Genomic DNA, 19,911 nt, shown 5'->3' on the forward strand with positions numbered 1-19,911 from the left:
CATTCTTCGTATTCAGAATGCAATTCGATATGTCTGAGGTGCTCTCATGTCCCACAAAAATACTGTCGAAACACCATAAACGCTCATTCTAGATCCCTTAAGGAAACATTAATCTTTCTGATGGCTTTTATTGTTTTCTTTTCCTGCCGCTTGCCGCTTTGCCGCTCTGACGACGATTTTGCTTCACTGCGCAATCGCACCAAAAACGCTAGCGGTAACCAGCGGTAAGCCGAAATATCGATCACTCCGCCGCTTTGCCTAAAGCAGCAGATCGCTAGGAGTTGCATTCAAGTCAACTCGGGAGCGAGTCATATCAGATAAAGATTTGTCTCTCTTGAAATGAAAACGGGGTGCACAGATTATTTATTGTAGGGCTTAGGGAGCAAACCAAAAGATCGATGACGTCCAATGAACGAAATCGTTAGGGAGGAAGGGAGAGGCTGAAATGCCGATTACGTTTCTCCTATGCACTTTTAAGGCATCGATGATATTTTGACCGACTTCCGGTCCCATTACAGACGGAGAGGGAGGGGGTCACCTGTGAAACGAAACTATTTACGTTTATAGGACGTCATCAATCTTTTGGTTCGTTCCCTTATTAAACTAAATTATTCAATTATTCTAAAAGTGAACAAAAGGGGAATTAGTGTAGTTTGGAATTTACGGATCTCTGCTTTTCACTGATAGCAGCCTGGCGGCGTCGATATTTATGTTGAAGTGGTAGTAGTATGACGTCAGAGGTGACAGCCTGACTGGGACCTATTAAGCTGAATGTATACTCCATTGCTTTGGCAGAAAAGGCGAATCATACGCATATAGGCCTATAGTGTGCGCAATTTTTTTGTAGTATCGGTCCCATCCGGTTTGTGCTCCTCCGTCACTAAACAAACCGTCTAGTGTTAAAACCTTGAGCAACCTTAATGTAACGACCTTTGTTTTTTTTGTTTTTGTTTTTGGTTGATTTGTATGGCGCTTTCAACTACTGAGGTTATTTGCGCCAGTATTCACTCCTTTGTCAAGTTGCACCTGTATAACTCCATTCAGTCACAATACATAATTTTCTGCATCACTGCATCTTATTTATTTCTATCCTCTTCATGCCTATCTCGTTGATATCTCCTGCTGTATCTGCTCGTACACTAAAATCCAGATTGATCCTCTGTCTGCGTGGTAAAAACCAAACGGTGTCTCTTCAGAGCCACACCAGGCTGAGTCAGCCGAGGAAGGGCTAAAACGTGGTCAAATTACTTTGCATGATCCTACGCTAGCTTGACTTCCCCGCATCCAAGCCTGTTCCCCAGAGCCCAAGTTAGCGTTATCCATCCGACACCACGTGGAGGTTTGGGTTGAGTTGCCCGCGAACAATTACTTTGCCAGCTCTACGGGCCTTGTCGGACTAATGTAACGACCTTGAAATGTAATGTAACTTATAAAAATACTAGTTTTTATATTCTATGGTGTTAAATATTTATTCACAACGTTTAAAATACGTACCAAAGTCAATTATCGATAGCTAATCGTTACTGCTATATAGTGCTATATATTTGCTATATTGGCTCGATCGATAGCTATCGGTTACTGGTATGTGATTTGGGTGCTTAGGACGTGACTTGTGTAGAAGTTGAAATCATCTAATCATACTTGCAGATTACCGCAAACACAAAATGTACACTAGTTTACAATAGGACTAAACTATAGGTTAAATACCACTAATTATCTATTGCACGGTTTTCAATGGGAAAATGGCAAATTTCGGGCGGAATTTTCTCACATTCAGAACTCTCACAGTTAAACGCTACCAACATCAGGTAAAACCAGATAATTTAGATGCCAAACGATCAAAAACTCAACATAGGTTGACCTGAGACCTTTCTTGTTTTATCGCACTGAACCGTAACCACCTTAAAATGGCAGTGCGCCCTCGAAGCTGAAAGTTATAATTAGGTAGGGAGCATATTTTCTAAAAACCCATGCCGTGGGGATGAATTTTGGTATTGTCAAAAATGTCATATAATGAGAGCATAAAATATAGCATTTCGAAGCATCAAAACCCAAATTGACTTTTTGGCTATATAACTTGGTAAATTTCAGCGATTTTAAAGCAGTCTTTTCAGATACCACACATCGCCCAGGCCTATTTGATATTGGTATGTAACCTATAGCGGCAGCCACTGACGCGCCAATCGTCTGAATCGCCTTTCATGTCAGAGACATGCAGTGCGTACTCACGTACGCTGTGTGGATTTATAACACCGCATGGCTGTCCATCAACCGCTGAAGCCCAGCGCTTGATTGACAGCCAATATACCTTGTTTTTTACCGAGTTGATTCAGCCAATCAGAAAAGACGTACTACGAGGTTGTCGCCAAACGGTTTGTTTAGTGACGGAGGAGCACAAACCGGCTTGGACCGAGACTATCGTTTTTGGGCACTGAACATGCGTGCGATTCGCTTTCTGCAAAAGCGACAGAGGATAAGTTCACCTTTATTATAACTACAGCCAGTATCAATTAAAAAAAATTATATTATGATTGTAATAAATTAGTGTTTGTAATAAACGTCGTGTTGTATTATATACACGCTGAAATAGCAGCACCAAAGGTGGTAGTATATTAGTACTGTTATGTATAGTATATGTGGTAATGATAAATAGAAGAATTTAAAATCACTATAAGAGTAATGTTGGCAAGCTATAATCATGTGACATGTAAGATAATGTAATAAATATATTTAGCCTATAAAATAGGGGTTTTTTTTTATTTAGCCTATAAAAATAGGGTTTATTTTAGTAACCACGTCACATCGTGCACATTGTGAGTCGTAGGATAACGTGGTGCAATTTAATTGAATTGAATTAAATATGCTAATGAAGTCCTATGATATGTCAAATCACATGAAGCACATGCATTGAGATTACAGATGTAAATATTGTATGTGTCAATGGTAATATTATAGTACAGGTAATGTTAGAGGCTGTGCAACATGTATAACCACCGAGGAAGGGTAAAATTTACTAACTACCGAGGAAGGGTAAAATTACTAACTGCTTGCCACAAACATTTTATTGCCCCCTTTCGACGTGCCACAAAGTCTCGTCCATATAGCATGCCAAATTTATGACCCAATTTTTCTTATAGTCAACGTTTTCATAATGATATCTACGCCCCGGGATCTTTTAGTGCGTAATATTAAAACCGTACCTCCACTTTTTGTGCCCGAATTTGCTTCCCCATCCTTTTAACTGCCCCAAAATTTGGCTCCCTCCCGTTGGCTCCCTCACTTGAACTGTATTAAACAAATTTCTGTTCCCATTGTTTCTGTCAAATAAAACTATAGCTGCTGTGGCTCAGGCTCATTTTTTCTTCGTTTGCTTCGTTTTGAAAATATACCTTATCTCAAATTTTGGTCAAAATTGAAAATAGTCAAATTTTGATCTTTTTTACCCATACTTTTAAAACGAAGAAAATTCACAAATTTAAGAAAACACTTTCTAGATGCGTGTTTTTAGAACACAAATATGTAATTTTCATCCATTTTGATATTTTGGGTAAGTGGTTATGGTGGACCGAAAAAAATTGGCATGGAAACTCAATTTTGGCGCTTTTCTCAAAAACTGCTCATTTTTGCAGAAATTTGCTATGCTAGTTGTATTCCTTGTGTCATTTCCTTTTAAAAAAATGTATACTTTATGTACTTATCATCATTACTTTTAAAGATACAATACAAAATAATGTTTAAAATTTCCGACTTTGAGTGATCCTGCGTGTCCTCTTAAAGACATTTAAAAATAAATGTTTATCCGGAACTTGTACTTGTATTTAATGTTATGAAATTTATAAATTGGGTTGAATATAAAATCCTCAACTGTTGAAGGTTAAAATTAATGTATTTATAAACAAATTAATTTGTTGATGTTAAATGTTATATTAGATATTGTGAAAATGTTATTGAATGGGAAAATACCTATAATGAAAGACAGAGATAAAAAGAATTTATCGCGTGACGTCATCTGTCAATCAAACTTGAGCACGGTTTGTTTACAAGTGTCGTGTTGATGACTTGCTGAACGCGGCGGTATAAACCGTCGCCTTATTGTTAATTTTGCACCTTCAAACAAACAAACCATCTCAAAACTATTTATAGTAGGAAACTTTCTTTCGCGAAGGCGCCATGTCAACAATGCCTGGAAAAGTTGCTTTTTGCCTTGTAAAATGCCATTTTCTGCTATTCCTTTTCTCCGATCGGCACCAGATAGACCGGTCTTTCTTTTACGCGCTATTAACCTGTGTAAGCCAATCAAGGATCGTAATTGACAGTGACATCAGAAGCGATAAATTCTTTTTATCTATGTCTTTAATTATATTTTGTATTAGAGAGGTTGCGAGTTCCAAACGCCGTGATCGTACGCCTGTCGATCTATTCAAAACCACTCTCTTGTATCGAAGCAAGATCACGTATTTAGCCAGTTCTGACGATTTTGCACATTCAAAATGAACATCGTTGAAAAACTATAAAATTGTCCATTTCACATTATGTTAAAGACAGTCAAGGATAATGAACATACTAATTGTCATTATGATGCTTTTTGTGTAAGATATCATTGCAATAAAGCAACAGGGAGGTGTAAAAATTTGACTTTATTCACACTCGCAGTTCATTCGCACAGATTGTCTATTGAAATGCATGTGAGATTGGCCACATAAAATTGACATTTCATGAACGTGACTAATTTTAACCACGAAAAAGTATCATTTTGAAAATAAAGTCATGATATATGCATGTAGTGGTCCTTAATCTACATAAATATTAGGTTTTTGTAATAATAATATTCGGGAAGCATTGAAAAACAGTCAATTTTAAGGGGCATGCTAGTCTTGTTCTAAAATAAAATAAGACATGAATAAACGTTTTTATATCGCTCGCCGTTTTAAGCATGTTTACTCCCTCCAGAGTTTACCAGATTTTGGTCACAGATTTTTGGTGAATAAACGCAGGTTTAAACGCACGTTCCGCGTGCCGTGTGTGGAACATCGCAATCTCTGTAATTGGTGATAATACATGATTTTGAATTTTGTCATGATTTTGTGAAGTAGTATATCGTATTCGTATTTGACGTTCCTTAATGGAACAAGTATGTATTTGCATAGTAATTATTGTATAACGTATGTTGTAAGAAATAGATCATGTATAGAAGCATTTTCACAGTATGCATAAGTCCAAAAATGGTTCACTTTTAATGTTGACGCCACCACCGTCTTATGTTTATCTGTTTATGTGTTAATTATGGGAAAATGTTATACATGGCGAGCTAAATATGCGCGCAGTCAAAAATCCCATTTATAAATTTATGTATTCATTTTGGAACCCCCAGTAAGAGGTCATGGTGTATGTGTATGAGAGTCTTGTAAGAGTTATGTAACTTAAAAACAAGCTAAACCTTTTCCGTGATACCGAAATCACCTAAAAATTAGGCATTTTTAATTACATTTTCAGGTTAATTCGGTATTAGGTTTTCCAAAGATGCCGACTTCTATCAAAAACATCGTTGAAGACGCATCATTGATTCCAGTAAATATTGCTGGCAGAAAATTTGAGCCTAGAAAGACTCAGACTGAAGTATGCAGTTTACCGTGATGAAAAGGAAATCTATTTTTATCTCAACCATGCCTACTTTTCTTAAACACTGGCACACGTGACCATAGGCCTTATACACTTGTATATTTTTTCATATACTAGTCCAGGTAAAACACACTTACGTGCAGACGTTTCGATAGCTATCAGCTATCTTTCTCAATGCTACTGTTGATGTGGTGATCGTTGAACAGCTGTTGTTGATTGCTGCTTGGCAACAGAGTTGCCAGACGATTTCTCCATCAACAGGTCGTCAAAGATGTGACTTAGGTTGTACTGGCCCTCGTCTCGGTTCATTGTGGTGCCTTGTTTTCTGATAGTGATTGCCTCCTTTATCCATCTTGTGTATTTGTCACTCTCTTTACCAACGATCTTTGCCTCATCCCAATTGATGACATGATTATTGTCCACAACATGGTCAGTTATCGCTGATTTGTGGATGGTTGACTGCGATGCTTTCCTGTTGGCTCTAGTGCGGATGTTAGTAGCAACTTTCTCTGCCTCATTTCTGTGTTCGTCTAAGCGTTTACCGAATTTTCTGCCGGTTTCACCTATGTAAGTAAGGTCACAGTTTTTTCACGGAATTGAGTAAATGACGTCGGTAGAGTTGTGTGGTTCGCGTTTATCTTTGGGATGGACGAGTAGATTGCGTAATGTACTGTGGGGTTTCATTGCGGCATGAATGTTGTACGATTTCATGATTCTAGCAACACGCTCGGACACCCCTTCTACATACGGTAGCGTCACCAAACCTCTGGATTTTTCACTGTGGTCTTTATTACATTTCTTTGCTTTTTGCTTGGGGGTGGCCATTTTACTCTTGACTTTTTCCACACACCAGTCCCAGTACAACCTAAGTCACATCTTTGACGACCTGTTGATGGAGAAATCGTCTGGCAACTCTGTTGCCAAGCAGCAATCAACAACAGCTGTTCAACGATCACCACATCAACAGTAGCATTGAGAAAGATAGCTGATAGCTATCGAAACGTCTGCACGTAAGTGTGTTTTACCTGGACTAGTATATGAAAAAATATACAATTTTATGGAACAGTCCTGATGAATTTGTTCAAGGGCCTTATACACTGTTATATATGCTGAAAATACCATGAATTTGAAACCTAAATTTGATAAGGCTGAATCAGAGGGAAACTTTCCAGTACTTGAACATTACTCAGATAACGCACTAGAACTTTTGTGGCCGAAACCTGCTCTTGGCCTGTCCTTCTTGAGCCGGTGGGTGTCCGTGCATGTAAAATGATCTCTCTGGTGGCACTGTCATTTATTAGGTTACCCAAGAAAGCCGGGGATTGCAACTAAGAATGGAACCACGAGCAGAATATCCTATATAATACTGACTGGCGAATACCAAGAATAGCAAATTCGTAATTTGGATAATGTATTGCTAAAGTTTGAGCGCGAGTGTATAGACAAACCATAATTTTGTCTTTCAATTTACTGAAATTTGGGACTATTCAACATTAAGTTATTATATCTTGGAGTAGATTATTCATCCAGTAGTTCAAAACATTATTTTGTAAATTAAATCAAATACTGACGAAGTCCGATGCTTTCGGGCGCAACGTAGTGAGTTGCAAATTTTAGTTCCAGTATTTGATTTAATTTACAAAATAATATTAAGTTATATATTCAATTACCTGAAGCATCAAAGGGGAGCTCAAGTATTCGAAATGGAAGAGTAACCAATTATCAACCTGCTGCAGAAGATTGTAGCTGTTACAGAAGATTAGAATAAACTCCGGGAGGATTGGAAACCACTTGGCAACGGAAGATTTTGTAGTTTTAAGATATAATTAACCAAAATGCGCTATGGAAATTCAAAATTTCAAATTATTATTGTTTTGGAAATAGGTAATTTATCAGGCGCACTCAAGCCGGAGTGAATTTGTATACCCGCACATTCTGAAACGTTTTGGTTTGTTTATTGATTATTCAGTCAACCATGAGTAATTTGTCATCATGACTTGCTGAACTAAAATGTAGAAGGGGGACAATTATTTCTCTTTATGTATTTTTAAATAAATAAAAGGGAAGGGGAACAATTTCTCTTTCCATATTTAATTCGCTAACCTAATAGACATTTAACCCATCTTATATTGGTATTGCTGAATGTGTAAAGTGTTGTAAGATTAAACATACCCAAACATAATATTTGGTTCCGTTGTTGTCTCTTTGTGTGAATAAATTATGGTCGTAGACTTCAGGTTATTTATAACCTCTTCAGTAACACAGTATTTTTCCATTTATTTGAGTTACACGAGATTTTAGTGTCCATACCAAGCAACATGTTTGCTGACCGTCTACAGAGAAGAGAATGTTTAATGACGTTTACCAAACCAATCGTAATTTTCCTGGTACCTCGCTAGCTATTTAATAAGTATCCCAATTAAAAGAAAATCTCGTTATTGCAGTACCACTTACAATAATTATGGGATGCTGGTTATTCTGTCCTCTGGAGGACAGGATCCCAAGTAACAATATTAATGAAACCATAGACAATACGGTATAATACCGTCGCGTGATACTATACAAAGGATGTTGGTTATTCTGTCCTCTGGAGGACAGTATCCCATGTGAACAGTTTTGATGAAACCATAGACAATACGGTATGATACCGTCACGCGATTTTAAACATGGGATGCTGGTTATTCTGTCCTCTGGAGGACAGTGTCCCATGTGAACAGTATTGATGAAACCATAGACAATACGGTATAATACCGTCGCGTGATTCTGAACATGGGATGCTGGTTATTCTGTCCTCTGGAGTGCAGCATCCCATGTAAACAATATTAATGAAATCATAGACAATACGGTATAATACCGTCGCGTGATACTATACAAAGGATGCTGGTTATTCTGTCCTCTGGAGGACAGTATCCCATGTGAACAGTATTGATGAAACCATAGACATTACGGTATAATACCGTCGCGTGATTCTAAATATGGGGTGCTGGTTATTCTGTCCTCTGGAGGACAGTATCCCAAGTAAACAATATTAATGAAACCATAGACAATACGGTATAATACCGTCGCGTGATTCTATACAAAGGATGCTGGTTATTCTGTCCTCTGGAGGACAAAATCCCAAGTAAACAGTATTGATGAAACCATAGACAACACGGTATGATACCGTCACGTGATTCTATACAAAGGATGCTGGTTATTCTGTCCTCTGGAGGACAGGATCCCAAGTAAACAGTATTGATGAAACCATAGACAATACGGTATGACACCGTCACGTGATTCTAAACATGCAATGCTAGTTATTCTGTCCTCTGGAGTGCAGCATCCCATGTAAACAGTATTGATGAAACCATAGACAATACGATATGATACCGTCACGTGATTCTAAACATGCAATGCTAGTTATTCTGTCCTCTAGAGTGCAGCATCCCATGTAAACAATATTGATGAAACCATAGACAATACGGTATGACACCGTCATGCGATTCTAAACATAGGATGCTGGTTATTCTATCCTCTGGAGGACAGCATCTCATGTAAACAGTATTAATGAAACCATGGACAACACGGTATGATACCGTCACGTGATTCTAAACATGCAATGCTACTTATTATGTCCTCTGGAGTGCAGCATCATATGTAAACAATATTAATGAAACCATAGACAATACGGTATGATAACGTCGAGTGATTCTATACAAAGGATGCTGGTTATTCTGTCCTCTGGAGGACAGTATCCCATGTGAACAGTATTGATGAAACCATAGACAATACGGTATGATACCGTCACGCGATTCTAAACATGGGATGCTGGTTATTCTATCCTCTGGAGGACAGTGTCCCATGTGAACAGTTTTGTTGAAACCATAGACAATACGGTATAATACCGTCGCGTGATTCTAATTATGGGATGCTGGTTATTCTGTCCTCTGGAGGACAGGATCCCAAGTAAACAATATTAATGAAACCATAGACAATACGGTATAATACCGTCGCGTGATTCTATACAAAGGATGCTGGTTATTCTGTCCTCTGGAGGACAGTATCCCATGTGAACAGTATTGATGAAACCATAGACAATACGGTATGATACCGTCACGCGATTCTAAACATTGGATGCTGGTTATTCTGTCCTCTGGAGGACAGTGTCCCATGTGAACAGTAATGATGAAGCCATAGACAATACGGTATAATACCGTCGCGTGATTGTAAACATGGGATGCTGGTTATTCTGTCCTCTGGAGGACAAGATCCCAAGTAAACAGTATTGATGAAACCATAGACAACACGGTATGATACCGTCACGTGATTCTATACAAAGGATGCTGGTTATTCTGTCCCTGGAGGACAGGATCCCAAGTAAACAGTATTGATGAAACCATAGACAATACGGTATGACACCGTCACGTGATTCTAAACATGCAATGCTAGTTATTCTGTCCTCTGGAGTGCAGCATCCCATGTAAACAGTATTGATGAAACCATAGACAATACGGTATGATACCGTCACGTGATTCTAAACATGCAATGCTAGTTATTCTGTCCTCTAGAGTGCAGCATCCCATGTAAACAATGTTGATGAAACCATAGACAATACGGTATGACACCGTCACGCGATTCGAAACATGGGATGCTGGTTATTCTATCCTCTGGAGGACAGCATCTCATGTAAACAGTATTAATGAAACCATGGACAACACGGTATGATACCGTCACGTGATTCTAAACATGCAATGCTAGTTATTCTGTCCTCTGGAGTGCAGCATCCCATGTAAACAATATTAATGAAACCATAGACAATACGGTATGATACCGTCGCGTGATTCTATACAAAGGATGATGGTTATTCTGTCCTCTGGAGGACAGTATCCCATGTGAACAGTATTAATGAAACCATAGACAATATGGTATGACACCGTCACGCGATTCTAAACATGGGATGCTGGTTATTCTATCCTCTGGAGGACATCTTTCCATGTAAACAGTATTAATGAAACCATAGACAATACGGTATGATACCGTCACGTGATTCTAAACATGCGATGCTGGTTATTCTGTCCTCTGCAGGACAGTATCCCATGTGAACTGTATTGATGTAACCATAGACAATACGGTATGACACCGTCACGCGATTCTAAACATGGGATGCTGGTTATTCTATCCTCTGGAGGACATCATTCCATGCAAACAGTATTGATGAAACCATAAACAATACGGTATGATACCGTCACGCGATTCTAAACATGGGATGCTGTATCTTTCCATTTATTTGAGTTACACGAGATTTTAGTGTCCATACCAAGCAACATGTTTGCTGACCGTCTACAGAGAAGAGAATGTTTAATGACGTTTACCAAACCAATCGTAATTTTCAAGGTACCTCGCTAGCTATTTAATAAGTATCCCAATTAAAAGAAAATCAAAATGAAACCATAGACAATATGGTATGACACCGTCACGCGATTCTAAACATGGGATGCTGGTTATTCTATCCTCTGGAGGACATCTTTCCATGTAAACAGTATTAATGAAACCATAGACAATACGGTATGATACCGTCACGTGATTCTAAACATGCGATGCTGGTTATTCTGTCCTCTGCAGGACAGTATCCCATGTGAACTGTATTGATGAAACCATAGACAATACGGTATGACACCGTCACGCGATTCTAAACATGGGATGCTGGTTATTCTAAACATGGGATTCTAAACATGGGATGCAGGACAGTATCCCAGTATCTATGAAACCATAGACAATACGGTATGATACCGTCACGTGATTCTAAACATGCGATGCTGGTTATTCTGTCCTCTGCAGGACAGTATCCCATGTGAACTGTATTGATGAAACCATAGACAATACGGTATGACACCGTCACGCGATTCTAAACATGGGATGCTGGTTATTCTATCCTCTGGAGGACATCATTCCATGCAAACAGTATTGATGAAACCATAAACAATACGGTATGATACCGTCACGCGATTCTAAACATGGGATGCTGTATCTTTCCATTTATTTGAGTTACACGAGATTTTAGTGTCCATACCAAGCAACATGTTTGCTGACCGTCTACAGAGAAGAGAATGTTTAATGACGTTTACCAAACCAATCGTAATTTTCAAGGTACCTCGCTAGCTATTTAATAAGTATCCCAATTAAAAGACAATCAATATGAAACCATAGACAATATGGTATGACACCGTCACGCGATTCTAAACATGGGATGCTGGTTATTCTATCCTCTGGAGGACATCTTTCCATGTAAACAGTATTAATGAAACCATAGACAATACGGTATGATACCGTCACGTGATTCTAAACATGCGATGCTGGTTATTCTGTCCTCTGCAGGACAGTATCCCATGTGAACTGTATTGATGAAACCATAGACAATACGGTATGACACCGTCACGCGATTCTAAACATGGGATGCTGGTTATTCTATCCTCTGGAGGACATCATTCCATGCAAACAGTATTGATGAAACCATAAACAATACGGTATGATACCGTCACGCGATTCTAAACATGGGATGCTGTATCTTTCCATTTATTTGAGTTACACGAGATTTTAGTGTCCATACCAAGCAACATGTTTGCTGACCGTCTACAGAGAAGAGAATGTTTAATGACGTTTACCAAACCAATCGTAATTTTCAAGGTACCTCGCTAGCTATTTAATAAGTATCCCAATTAAAAGAAAATCTCGTTATCGCAGTACCACTTACAATAATTATGGGATGCTGGTTAATCTGTTCTCTGGAGGACAGGATCCCAAGTAAACAATATTAATGAAACCATAGACAATACGGTATAATACCGTCGCGTGATACTATACAAAGGATGCTGGTTATTCTGTTCTCTGGAGGACAGCATCCCATGTAAACAATATTGATGAAACCGTAGACAATACGGTATGATACTGTCACGCGATTCTAAACATGGGATGCTGGTTATTCTGTACTCTGCAGGACAGTATCCCATGTGAACAGTATTGATGAAACCATAAACAGTACGGTATGATAGCGTCACGCGATTCTAAACATGGGATGCTGGTTATTCTGTCCTCTGAAGGACGGCATCCCATGTAAACAGTATTGATGAAACCATAGACAATACGGTATGATACCGTCACGTGATTCTAAACATGGGATGTTGGTTATTCTGTTCTCTAGAGGACAGCATCCCATGTAAACAATATTGATGAAACCATAGACAATACGGTATGACACCGTCACGCGATTCTAAACATGGGATGCTGGTTATTCTGTACTCTGCAGGACAGTATCCCATGTGAACAGTATTGATGAAACCATAGACAATACGGTATGACACCGTCACGCGATTCTAAACATGGGATGCTGGTTATTCTATCCTCTGGAGGACATCATTCCATGTAAACAGTATTGATGAAACCATAAACAATACGGTATGATACCGTCACGCGATTCTAAACATGGGATGCTGGTTATTCTGTCCTCTGAAGGACGGCATCCCATGTAAACAGTATTGATGAAACCATAGACAATACGGTATGATACCGTCACGTGATTCTAAACATGGGATGTTGGTTATTCTGTTCTCTAGAGGACAGCATCCCATGTAAACAGTGTTGGTGAATCCATACACAATATGTCAGGATACTGTCACGTGAATCTAACCATGCAATGCTGGTTATTATGTCCTCTAGAGTGCAGCATCACATGTAAACAGTATTGATGAAATCATAGATAATACGGTATGATACCGTCACGTGATTCTCAACATGGGATGTTGGTGAACTGGTCATGAAAATAACATTTCATATAATGGGTTTACTTGTGATGTTTTGCAGTCGGATCACGTTCGCCCATTACCCAGGAAAATGTTGGACACCAAACCAAAACCAAACCAACCTTTTCATGTTCCTTAGGTAGTGCCAAAATATATTCAAGATGTTTCCAGTATTAGAAAGTAGCCTTAAGTGCGCAGGCGTCTATCAACGGTCAATACAGGGTCAAATATTATTTCAAACTTGCTCTAAGCGCTTTTAATTTCTGACCGCTGTGTAGCCAAAAAACGAACCACACCAACTTTTTGTTTATCTCATAAACGGTATATCGCATCAAAGGAACCTTTTTCTGAATCCTTGAGATGAGAGAAATAATTTGGTATGGCTTTTAACTTTGGAAACATCTTGAGGAACTTACAAAATTGGTTTGGTTTAGTCCTGAGGATGCAAAACCGGTGGCGCTAGCTGCCAGTCTATATATCTACTGCTGGTATCAGCCATTTCATCGATACTCTATATCTACTGCTAGTATTATACAAATACAACATGTTTTGAGGGGAAGTAGTCAAAACTGCTGGTCCCGAGGTGTTGGATGATTTGACTACTTCCCGACGCGTACTTCCCCGAAATGAAACATGTTGTATTTGTTTTACTATACCTCATAAATATTTTCACTATCGCACTAAAATCGTAAACGAAAGTCAAAACACACACCAGTCAACGTGCCGGCCGGCATGGTAAATAAGCTTAATATTTTGCTTACCTGATTTTATTGCGGGATTTATGTTCAATCGATATTTACATTTTGACCTATATTATTCTAATTTTCTTTTTAGGCTTTCAATAAATAACATTTTGTTTAATATAACGTCAAATTCGCCTAGTGTTATTATTCATCAGTAATCTCGACAAAATAACTGCAGCAGACGCCATTTTCACGATAAAACGCATCTGCAGGATCGCCGTTGTGTAGCACAATGCTACGTGTAAAGGAACGGTGACGTGCGGGGTCGAGACACCGTGTGGTAATAGGGGTGCGGAGGTTTGTTACTACTTCCCCGTGCGAGTAATAGCACAGGCGCGGGGAAGTAGTCAAAATACCGTACACGGACGCTGGCGTTATTAACCAATAAGATGTCTGGATTACCTAATAAATATTTATGAGTTATAGTAATAGGTACTTCATCACTGCCATATCCACTTCATCACTAGCCTATATCTGCAGCTAATATGAGGTAGTACATGAATGTAAATATCTACATTTGATATCAGGAAATGAGTTAAATTAAGTTACTGCTAAAATCAGGTATTTTATCAATGGCCTATATATCATGTATACGACTGATATCCAATCCGCGTTATCTACTGCTGATATCAGGTAGTTTATCAATGAATTGATGAACTACCTGATATCAGCAGCAGATATCCTCAGAAATGGGATGTGAAAAGGTACAATGCTAGCATTGAGTCAGTAGGTGTATTTCAGCATGTTGACCAGCTTACCCATAGGTGTGGACATATTCTTGATCATGTAATCATAAGACCAAATTGATGAGGGCTTAGAGCAAGAACTAGCTATGTCCACAATTACATGAAGGGGTGGGTGTAATATAGTCCTAACCCTAACCTTTTTTCCGGTGCACTTGTTACTGGTTTCGAATCAGTTGCAGTTAAAACATATAGATTGGACAACTACTTAATCAATTTTTATAAAAAGTAATCATTACAAAATAATGTGTAATTTTTGCACCAATATGAACTCATTGAAATGATTACAGCTGTGTTATGTTCCCTGTTTTTCTTCAAAAAAGAAATGTGGGTTAACACTATATTGCCACCGACTTTAAACCTGGGGTCCTAGATTATCTATGAACAACAATTTTGATCTGAAATCATTGAGAACGTGTTTCTTACATAAACAACGACTAGATTTGATATTTACTTATGGAAATTCTTATGTACTTGGTCAAAAAACAACTTATCGCGATACCAGTAACATGTGTTTTAGGTGGATTAGGACTTTATTACACCCAACCCTTCACTCATTTCGGTAACAAATTGACGGTTAATTCTGCCCTCTATAATATAATGTAAGTGACTTTGGGGGTATGTACATGGTCACTTGTGTATAACTAACCATGCTACCTGTTTAAGTGACCATGCATATACCCGAAAGTCACTTGCATTTATTATGGAGGGCAGAATTAACCATCCATATGTTGCCGAAATGAGTAACATGTAATTGTGGACAAAGATAGTTCTTGCTCTAAGCCTTCGAAATGATTCCCTCATTTACTCAGTTAATGTTGATTCCATCACCTTCACCATTGATCACTACATGATCAACTGTACCCTTAACATGTGTAAACCTCACCTCACCTCACCTAGGCTGTTTCATCCTCTGTAGTATGAAGCCCTCTTCAAGAATCTTCCATTTCTGTCTGTCTTGCGCATCCCTTGCCCATGTGGTGCCTCTATATGCTGTTAAGTCGTCTCGCCATCTTCGTCTTTGCCTTCCTCTTCTACGCTTTCCGGTTCTTGGTTGCCACTCGGTGACTCTTTTTGTCCATCTGTTGTCGTTTTTTCTTGCCACATGTCCTGCCCATCTCCATTTTGCTTCACCGATCCTTTCCATGATGTCTTTGACTCCAGTTTTATTTCTTATGTCACTGTTTCTGATTTTGTCGCGTATAGTTATGTTCAGCATACGTCTTTCCATGGCTCGTTGTGTCGTGGTGAGTTTATGTTCCAGATCTTTAGTTGTCGACCAGGTTTCAGCGCCGTAGGTCATGGTGGGTATTCACATTGATCGTACATGCGCCTCCTCAATGTCATTGGTAGCTTTTTATCACAAAGGATGTCTTTGTACCTGCCAAAACAACACCAGCCAGCCTTGATTCTCAGTAAGACTTCCTCTCTTGTGTTGTCCTCCATTTTGACTGTCTTGCCCAGATACTTGTAACTATCTACTTTCTCAATCGGTTCATTGTCAATTTCAATGGACTCTGTAGTGTCAAAGTTGGTCATGTATTTCGTTTTCCCTTTGTGTATTTTTACTCCAATTTTCCTGCTCTCAGTGTTCAAACTATTTAGCTGAACTTCCAAGTCTTTTACTGATGGTGATGTAAGGGCTACATCATCTGCAAACCTCAGGTCAGTTAACCATTCTCCATCGATGTTGATACCTCTTTCGTCTAAATCTAGTTGTTTGAAAATTTGTTCCATGGCAGCTGTGAATATTTTTGGAGAGATTGTGTCCCTTGCCGTACTCCCTCTTTATGTGGATAGGCTTGGAGACATCCTTATCTATGTGGATTGTAGCTGTGGCGTTTGTGTAAATGTCCTCCAGAATCTTAACATACCCTTCGTTAACTCCAATGCTTCTTAAGGCTGCAAATAAGTCACTGTGTTCCACCGAATCAAAAGCTTTCTCGTAATCTATATAGCCAATACAAAGCTTCAGCTGATACTCATTTGCTTTCTCAATCAGTTGGTTCAAAGCATGTAGATGATCAGTTGTTGAAAAGCCCTCTCTGAAGCCTGCCTGCTCTCTAGGTTGATTTTCATCCAAGATTCTCTTGATTCTATTCTGAATGATTCGTGTGAAAATTTTATATGCATGTGATAGCAGACTAATTGGTCGGTAGTTTTTGATATCCTCTTTATCTCCTTTCTTATGTAGAAGAATAATCTTAGCTTCCTTCCAGGCTGCTGGTATCTTCTTTTCTGTCAATATTTGGTTGTATAGTCTTGTTAATTGAGTGATGATTTCCGCACCTCCTATCTTATACACGTCACTGGATATGTCATCAGTGCCAGGTGCTTTGTTGTCTTTCATTTGTTTTACTGCTGTCTCTACTTCTTTAACAGTTACATTTGGTATGTCTGTTTGATCTGGAGACAAGAAGTTTGGTTTACTTTGGTTAGAATGAGAGCTATATAGGTCTTGGTAAAACTCTGCACAGATGTTGAGTATTTCTTCTCTACTAGATGTAGGAATACCATTTTTGTCTTTCATCTGGCTGATTCTAGTTTTCTTACTGTTCATTTTGGAGATTTGTTTTGGTCCTTTACCACTTTCTAGGATGGACTCAATTTGTTCTCTTCGTTTTCTTCTACTTCTCTGACGCCTCTTCTTTCTAACTTCCTTCACAGTTTCCTTGTACTCTACTTTCTGAGTAGTAGTTTTGTCTATGATTTCTCTGAGTATCTTTCTTTTAATATCTAGCTCCTCAATCTCAATATCTTCTTTGGTTTTTGGTTTCTTTGTTCTTTCTTGTGGTGCTATCTCTTCAGCAGCCTCTGTCACTGTGCTGGATATAGGTGTAGATCTTTCGTCTATATCCATATCATCCATATCCAGTGCTGTGAATCGATTCTTGAGTGCAAGTTGAAATTCTTCCTCCTTTCTTTCAGCCGCATTATATTAAGTTTGCTCTTTTTAGCATTCTTGATGAATTTGAGTCTCGCCAGTTTCTTGTTCAATAGTATCTTAGCTCTAATCATCCTGTGATCGCTGCCAATGTCCACATTCGTGATCACTTCACAATTCTGTAGTATGCCTCTCTGGCTACTTAGTACAAAATCAATCTGATTCCTGATCTTTCCTCCTGGGCTTTCCCATGTCCAATATCTGTTTTCTTTCTTTTTGAAGAAAGTGTTGGCAATAACCAGGTTTTGTTGTGTAGCATATTCAAGTAGCATCTCTCCTCTTCTGTTTCTTTCGCCAATTCCATACCTTCCCATGATTGATTCCTCTCCGGATTGACGTCTACCTATCTTGGCGTTGAAATCTCCCATTACTATGGTGTAGGTCGCTCTACTTTCTTCCATCGCCTTACTCACATCCTCATACATTTCTTCTACTGCTTCATCCTCATATTCGCTGGTAGGTGCATACACTTGCACTACACATAGGTGATTGTTTGCTGTCAGTTGTACATTAAGTGAAACAACTCTATTTGAGTAGTATTTTATTTCTCTTATATAGTCTTTGAATTTTGGATGGATCATGAATCCAATTCCTTTCGCATTCCTGTTGTCCTCAGTTTTTCCATGATTATAAAGCCATGCTCCTCCTTTTAATTCTTCAATGCCCTCTCCAGCACGCTTTGTCTCTGACAGTCCTATAATGTCCCACTTGAGATCTCTTAGTTCATCTATAAGTGATTCCAGAGATTCTTCAGTCCTTAAAGTTCTGGTATTATATGTACATATATTAATACTTCTTTGTCCACTCATATGGCTCTCATCAATCTTGCAGCGTCCTTGCGGCTTTGGCTGCAAAACGTCATACGAAGTGTTGGCTTCCGAGTCATGACTGGGCAATCTGCAACCATCTTTTCTCTGGTGGTTGCGCCCGTTTTGGCCTTGGGCATTACGGCCTCTTTTTACTTTCACTTCCATATCGATTCTTAAAGGGTTTTAGCCATATACTGACGCGCTGGCTGGGCGAGTTGTCAGTAGAGGTTGAAATCCGGGTTACCTCACCCTTAGTCTCACGATGGATGCAGACAAAGCAGTGTGCTGCAGTCATCTAGGCTACTCCAATAACCTATCCGGCTACAGTCCACTACCCCCAGAGCCCCGTCTGTTAACTCAGAAAAAGTTCTGAGCCGTAACAGGTGATACGCGATTGACATGCAATCTTCGAGAACGTGGGGTTGGGTAACTACAGAGAGGCGATTAGGGACAGGTGGGCTGATGGTAATGCCATCTGTACCTACAACCTTTATCCTATAGTAAGAAATAGCAAAGCAAGCAAAGAGGGAAGGAAGCATGCAGAAGAAGGTTAAGAGCGTGCAGTAGGAAAAAGGGGAGAAAGAATAGGAGCAAAGCAGGAGGTTGAAGTTGCGCATCATATAGTCTATTCTACCACCCAAACCAAATCCCATCAAATACATGCATATTGACCATCAAGCCTTCTCTGTTGATCTCTTCTCTGTTGATCTCTCAGCAATGGCTCCCATCGTGAAAAATGCGTATACTGATGTTAATCTTCTGCTAAAAGACTTCACATCATGCTTAGACAAGACAAGAACTGTCAAACATCGTCCTGGTTGGTATGAAGAGTCAATTAATATCGCTCGAAGGGAAAGGCAGCGTAGTGAGAGACTGTGGCGTAAGACTGGCTATCCTGAACATCTTGCTGAATACACTGCAGCCAAGAAAGCGGTATAAACATCAGTTGCTGGTTCAAAGACTTTGTATTATAAGGAAAGACTTGAGAACTGTAGTAATGGATGGAGCATGGGTGTTGAGGACTTTTAAACATGACGTGTTGAAGTCTTTTAGCAGATGATTAACATCAGTATACTCATTTTGCATTAACAGAGAAGGTTTGATGGTCAATATGCCTGTATTTGCAGAAAGTTTTAGACACTTCGATGGGATTTGGTTTACACATGTTAAGGGCACAGTTTATCATGTAGTGATCAATGGTGAAGGTGATGGAATCAACATTAACCGAGTCGATGAGGGAATCATTTGGGCTTGTGATTCTGTTATCAAGAATATGCC

The 19,911-nt window shown here is 39.0% G+C and overlaps 1 protein-coding gene across 1 annotated transcript; it reads right to left on the reverse strand.

Moving 5' to 3' along the window:
- Positions 1–1,066: 1,066 nt before the first annotated feature.
- Positions 1,067–18,798, reverse strand: LOC140144947 (uncharacterized). Its single transcript, XM_072166744.1, has 4 exons — positions 17,940–18,798; positions 16,657–17,757; positions 5,909–6,182; positions 1,067–1,163 (listed from the first exon to the last, which is right to left on the reverse strand). The coding sequence occupies exons 1-4, from the start codon at positions 18,796–18,798 to the stop codon at positions 1,067–1,069; spliced, it is 2,331 nt and encodes a 776-aa protein (XP_072022845.1).
- Between the last annotated feature and the right edge of the window lie 1,113 nt (positions 18,799–19,911).

The sequence above is a fragment of the Amphiura filiformis genome, unplaced genomic scaffold, assembly GCF_039555335.1.
Source record: "Amphiura filiformis unplaced genomic scaffold, Afil_fr2py scaffold_101, whole genome shotgun sequence".
Lineage (NCBI taxonomy): Eukaryota > Metazoa > Echinodermata > Ophiuroidea > Amphilepidida > Amphiuridae > Amphiura > Amphiura filiformis.

Excerpts from the sequence above, each read along its gene's own strand:
- LOC140144947 (XM_072166744.1), bottom strand. The coding sequence starts at position 18,798 with ATGGAAGTGAAAGTAAAAAGAGGCCGTAATGCCCAAGGCCAAAACGGG. Across the intron at positions 17,758-17,939 it reads GAGAGGCATACTACAGAATT|CACTGGATATGGATGATATG; the intron begins GTGAAGTGATCA and ends ATCGATTCACAG. Across the intron at positions 6,183-16,656 it reads CCACATAAAGAGGGAGTACG|GTGAAACCGGCAGAAAATTC; the intron begins GCAAGGGACACA and ends TTACTTACATAG.